This window comes from Gymnogyps californianus, chromosome 23, assembly GCF_018139145.2.
Source record: "Gymnogyps californianus isolate 813 chromosome 23, ASM1813914v2, whole genome shotgun sequence".
Taxonomy (NCBI): domain Eukaryota; kingdom Metazoa; phylum Chordata; class Aves; order Accipitriformes; family Cathartidae; genus Gymnogyps; species Gymnogyps californianus.
The window spans coordinates 1,049,638-1,055,637 of record NC_059493.1 but is presented as its reverse complement, the minus strand read 5'-3'; the positions used below and the strand labels follow the sequence as shown (position 1 = coordinate 1,055,637).

The window sequence follows — 6,000 nt, the reverse complement described above, 5'->3', positions numbered from 1 at the left end:
TTGGGGTGCTGGGGTGGGGGGGGTGTGTATGTGGGTGCCAGGGAAGGGATGTGGGTGCTGGGGAGGGGGACTGTGGGTGCCGGGGAAGGGATGGGGGTGCTGGGGGGGGGATGTGGGTGCTGGGGAAGCGACATGGATCCGGGGAGGGAGGGGTTGGGGTGGGGGGGGGGGGGGGGGGGGGGGGGGGGGGGGGGGGGGGATTGGGGTGCTGGGGGGGATGTGGGTGCTGGGGAAGTGATGTGGGTGCTGGGGGGGGGATGTGGGTGCTGGGGAAGGGATGTGGGTGCTGGGGGGGGGATGTGGGTGCTGGGGAAGGGACGTGGATCCGAGGGAGGGAGGGACTGGGGTGCTGGGGGGGGTGTGTGGGTGCCGGGGAAGGGACGTGGATCCGAAGAGGGAGGGATGGGGGTGCTGGGGGGGATGGGGGTGCCGGGGAAGGGACGTGGGTGTCGGGAAGGGAGGGATTGGGGTGCTGGGGGGGGGGTGCTGGGGGGGGGGGGGGGGGTGCCGGGGAAGGGATGCAGGCAGCAAGGGAGGACGCGGGTACCGGGGCAGCGGGGGAAGGAGCGGAGCGGAGCCCGGAGCGGAGCCCGGCCCCGCCGGCGGCCGCGTGTCCCCCCGGTGCCGCCCGGTTCCGCCCCGGGGGCGGTGGCTCGGCCCCCCCCGCGCCCGCTTAAAACCCCGCGGAGGCGGCGCCCGGCAGCGCAGAGCCCGGCGGCACCGGCACCGGCACCGGCACCGGCACCGGCACCGGCACCGGCACCGCGCGGCAGGCGGGACGGGGGCAGCGGCACCGGGGGCGCGAGGTAGGGTGCAGGCAGCGCGGGGTGCGGGCAGGGCAGGGGGGTCGGGATGCAGGCAGGACAGGGTGCAGGCAGGGCAGGGCAGGCAGCGTAAGGGACCGCAGGCAGCAGCGGGCAAGGGGGTTCGGGAGCGGGCAGGGCAGCGGTGCAGGCAGGAGGAAGGCAGGGTTAGAGGTGTGGGCAGGGGAAAGCAGGAGGTACAGGCAGGGCAGGGGCGCAGGCAGCGCAAGGGGCTGCGGGCAGGGCGGGCACCACAGGGTTTAGGGGTGCAGGCAGCAGGACATAGGGGTGCCGGCAGCAGGAGGGACCAGCAGGCAGGGCAGGCAGCCCGGCAGGCAGCATGGCGAGGGGCACCGGCGTCCCCCAGCACCCCGCCGCCTCGTCCTCCCGCACCCCGGGGCACCGCTGAGCGCCGGGGGGGGCCGCACCCCGCCGCCGGCCGGACCATGGAGGGCCCCGAGGGCGGTTACTCGGTGCAAGCCACCGCCGCCATCGCCGCCGCCATCACCTTCCTGGCGCTCTTCACCATCACGGGCAACGTGCTGGTGATCATGGCCGTGCTGAGCAGCCGCTCGCTGCGGGCGCCCCAAAACCTCTTCTTGGTGTCCTTGGCGGCCGCCGACATCTTGGTGGCCACCCTCATCATCCCCTTCTCCTTGGCCAACGAGCTCCTGGGCTACTGGTACTTCGAGAAGACGTGGTGCGAGATCTACCTGGCTTTGGACGTGCTCTTCTGCACCTCGTCCATCGTCCACCTCTGCGCCATCAGCCTGGACCGTTACTGGTCGGTCAGCCGCGCCATCGAGTACAACGCCAAGCGGACGCCGCGGCGCATCAAGTGCGGCATCCTCATCGTCTGGACCATCGCCGCCGTCATCTCCCTCCCGCCCTTGGTCTACAAGGGGGAGAAGAAGGCGGCGGCGGGGGGCCGCCCGCAGTGCAAGCTCAACGAGGAGGCCTGGTACGTCCTCTCCTCCAGCGTCGGCTCCTTCTTCGCCCCGTGCCTCATCATGATCCTCGTCTACCTGCGCATCTACCTGATCGCCAAACGCCGCCACCGCTCCCACCCCGCCGGCACCAAACCGCCGGGATCGGCGCCGCCGAACGTCACCCCCCCGGCCGGTGCGGAACCCCCGGGGACCTGCCCGCCGGCGGACAGGACCTCGCTGCTCAGCCCCGAGGAGCCCCCGACGTCCCCCAACCCCGCGGCCGGGACGTCCCCGCAGCCCCGGGGACGCCCCAGGGACACCTTGGCCACCGGGACGGGCGGGTGGTGTTGGCTCATCGGCCGCCGGCGTTGAACCCTTGGAGGAGGAAGACTCAGGTCAACCGGGAGAAGCGTTTCACCTTCGTCTTGGCCGTGGTCATCGGCGTCTTCGTCCTCTGCTGGTTCCCCTTCTTCTTCCTCTACAGCCTGGGCGCGCTCTGTCCCCGGCGCTGCAAGGTCCCCAACGGCGTCTTCCAGTTCTTCTTCTGGATCGGTTACTGCAACAGCTCCCTCAACCCCGTCATCTACACCGTCTTCAACCAGGACTTCCGCAAGGCTTTCCGACGCCTCCTCTGCCGCCGCCGCCGAGCCCCGACGCCCTGGTGAGGGGCTCCGGGTGAGGGGCTCCGGCTACCCCCTTCCTCCTCCTCTTCTTCCTCCTCCTCCTCCTCCTGGCTGCGCTCGCCGCCTGGAGCATCCCTCGGGTTTGGGGGGGGGGGGGGGGGAGGCTTTGAAGCCCCCCCCAAAGTGACGATGGGTGTCCCGTCCCCCCCCCCGCCGCCGCCACTGGCGCCTGCCTGCCCGCTGCCTTCTCTCGCTGCCAGATTTCCCACGGGGACCCCCAGGGACCCGGGGGTGGGGGGCACATGCCACCGCGGCACAACCCCTGTCCCCGAGCCCGGTGACATCCCGGCAGATATCCCCCCCCCCCTCCAACGGCGGCGCCGCGGGCTTTTAACAATAAAAGCTATTTTGTAATAAGAAAAAATGTCACTTTTTGTCAAGGGGCGGACACGGGGGGGCCCGGGGTGTCGGCGTCCCGTGTGTCCCCCCCCACACCCCATCCCAGGGGACGGTTGGGGACAAGAGCCACGGCCCGTGACGGCCGGCAACGCGGCCGGGAGGAATGTGTGCCGGCGGAGCGGGAACACGATGTCTGGGAGGGGGCGGTTATTTATGGCAGCACCCGGGAAGGAATAAATAATAATAATTACCAAAAAAAAAACCAAAAAAACCCAAAACCCCCCCAAACCCCCCCCACCCCAAAGGATAAATCCCTGCCGCCACCCGCCCCAAGGACGTTCACCCGAGGGGGGACGGGGACGGAGCCCGGCGTCGGGGGGGGGGGCACCCCGGCGGGGTGGGGACTCATGGGTGGCTCCCACCCATGGGGTTGCGCTGCCCACCCAGGGCGAGGCTGAGGCGTCGGGGGGTCGCGGGTTGGGACCCACACCAGGGTGCTGGGACCCATGCGGGGGCTGACACCGGGTGTTGGGACCCACGCTGGCATGTTGGGACCCACATGGGGGTGTTGGGACCCACGCCGGGGTGCTGGGACCCACGCCGGGGTGACCCACCCCACCCTATCCTGAGCCGCAGCGCGGTATCGCGACCCACGCGGCTGTAACCGTGGGTCACGGTGGAGCATCGGGACCCACGCCGGTGTATTGGGGTTCGTGAGGGTGTATCGCGACCCGCAGCAGGGTGTTGCGACCCACGCTGCTGCGTCACGGCTCGCGACGGCGTGTCGCGACCCACAGCGGCGTGGCGTGACTCACGCTGCTGTGCCGTGACTCACGATGGCACACGGTGACCCACGCCGGCGTCTGGTGACCCTCGCCGGGGTATCACGACCCACACCAGGGTATCGTGACCCACACTGGTCCATCGTGACCCACATCGGTGCATCGTGACCCACACCAGTGCACAATGACCCACACCAGTAGCTGCGACCCACACCAGTGCACAATGACCCACACCAGTACACCTGACCCACACCAGTACACTGCGACCCACACCAGTACACTGTGGCCCACACCAGTGCACAATGACCCACACCAGTGCACTGCAACCCACACCAGTGCACTGTGACCCACACCGGGTATCACGACCCACACCAGTACACTGTGACCCACACCAGTGCACATGACCCACACCAGTGCACTGCGACCCACACCAGTACACTGGACCCACACCAGTGCACTGCAACCCACACCAGTACACCGTGACCCACACCAGTACACTGCGACCCACACCAGTGCACTGTGACCCACACCAGTACACTGCGACCCACACCAGTGCACAATGACCCACACCAGTGCACTGTGACCCACACCAGTACACTGCACCCACACCAGTACACCGTGACCCACACCAGTGCACTGCGACCCACACCAGTACACTGCGACCCACACCAGTGCACAATGACCCACACCAGTGCACTGTGACCCACACCAGTACACTGCGACCCACACCAGTGCACAATGACCCACACCAGTGCACTGCGACCCACACCAGTACACTGCACCCACACCAGTACACTGCGACCCACACCAGTGCACAATGACCCACACCAGTGCACTGTGACCACACCAGTACACTGCGACCCACACCAGTGCACAATGACCCACACCAGTGCACAATGACCCACACCAGTACGCTGTGACCCACACCAGTGCACTGCGACCCACACCAGTGCGCTGCAACCCCCACCGGTGTATCACGCCTCACGCTGGGGTACCATCACGCCGGTGCCCCCCATCGCTGGGGGACATGGCCGGGGACAGCTCGCCTCTGCAGTGGCGGAGCCAGCCCCATCTCCCTGCCCCGCTGCGGGCCTTCACCTCCCTCCACCCCGAAACCGCCCCAACTTTTGGGGACCCCTTTCCCAGCCCGGCTGCTCTCCTCCTCCTCCTCCTCTTCCTCCTCCTCCTCCTCCTCCGGGAGCCCGGCGCTGCCGGCGGCCGTTGGCCGGTCGGCGCGCTGGAGGATGCTCGGGGTGGGAGAGGTCGTGCGAACAGGGCCGGGGCCGCGGGGCTGCGCACGCCGAGCCGCTGGACCCCCGCCAGCCCGGCCCCGGGGGGCAACTGGACCCGCTCCCGGCCTCCGGCGCCGCGTCCCGCTCCAGCTCCCTCCGCCCCACGGCTGCGCCAACGCCGGCCGCTTCACGCCCCACGGCGTGGGGGATGAGATGTGGGGTTGGGTGCGGTCTTGTTGGGGTGTGGGGTCCTGTGGGGCTGGGCATGGTCGTGTGGGGCTGGGCATGGGGCTGGGGGTCTGGGCATGGTTCTGTGGGGCTGGGCATGGTTCTGTGGGGCTGGACACGTTGTGTGGGGCTGGGGTGGGCTGGGGGTCTGGGCATGGTTCTGTGGGGCTGGGCATGGTTCTGTGGGGCTGGACACGGTTGTGTGGGGCTGGGCATGGGGCTGGGGTCTGAGCATGGTTCTGTGGGGCTGGACACAGTTGTGTGGGGCTGGGCGTGGGGCTGGGGGTCTGGGCATGGTTCTGTGGGGCTGGACACAGTTGTGTGGGGCTGGGCGTGGGGCTGGGGGGGGGTGGGGCTGGGGTCTGGCATGGTTCTGTGGGGCTGGACACAGTTGTGTGGGGCTGGGCATGGGGCTGGGAGTCTCAGCATGGTCTCATGGGGCTGGTCACGGTCTTGTGGGGCTGGCCATGGTCCTATGGGGCTGGCATCTGGGCACGGTCGTGTGGGGCTGGCATGGGCTGGGGGTCTCAGCATGGTCCTATGGGGCTGGGCATGGTTGTGTGGGGCTGAACATGGTCCTGTGGGGCTGGGCATGGTCGTGTAGGGCTGGGCATGGGGCTGGGGGTCTCAGCATGGTTCTGTGGGGCTGGGCATGGTCCTATGGGGCTGGGCATGGGGCTGGGAGTCTCAGCATGGTCTCATGGGGCTGGTCATGGTCTTGTGGGGCTGGCCTTGGTCCTATGGGGCTGGGCACTGTCCTGTGGGGCCGGGCATTGTCCCATGGGGCTGGGCATGGTCGTGTGGGGCTGAGCACGGTCGTGTGGGGCTGAGCATGGTCTTGTGGGGCTGCAAATGGCCCTATGGGGCTAGACACAGTTGTGTGGGGCTGGACATGGGGCTGGGAGTCTGAGAATGGTCCTGTGGGGCTGGATATGGATCTATGGGGCTGGGCACGGTCCTGTGGGGCTGGGGACAGCCCTGTGGGGCTGAGCGTGTTCTTGTGG

General features: G+C 68.8%; 1 protein-coding gene across 1 annotated transcript; it reads left to right on the top strand.

Moving 5' to 3' along the window:
• The first annotated feature begins 1,223 nt into the window (after positions 1 to 1,223).
• ADRA2B (adrenoceptor alpha 2B) lies at positions 1,224 to 2,487 on the top strand. The gene is given in 2 exon segments (XM_050910277.1): positions 1,224 to 2,063; positions 2,066 to 2,487. Coding segments are annotated over 2 exon segments (1,146 nt in total). The 5' UTR covers positions 1,224 to 1,249; the 3' UTR covers positions 2,398 to 2,487.
• The last annotated feature ends 3,513 nt before the right edge of the window (positions 2,488 to 6,000 follow it).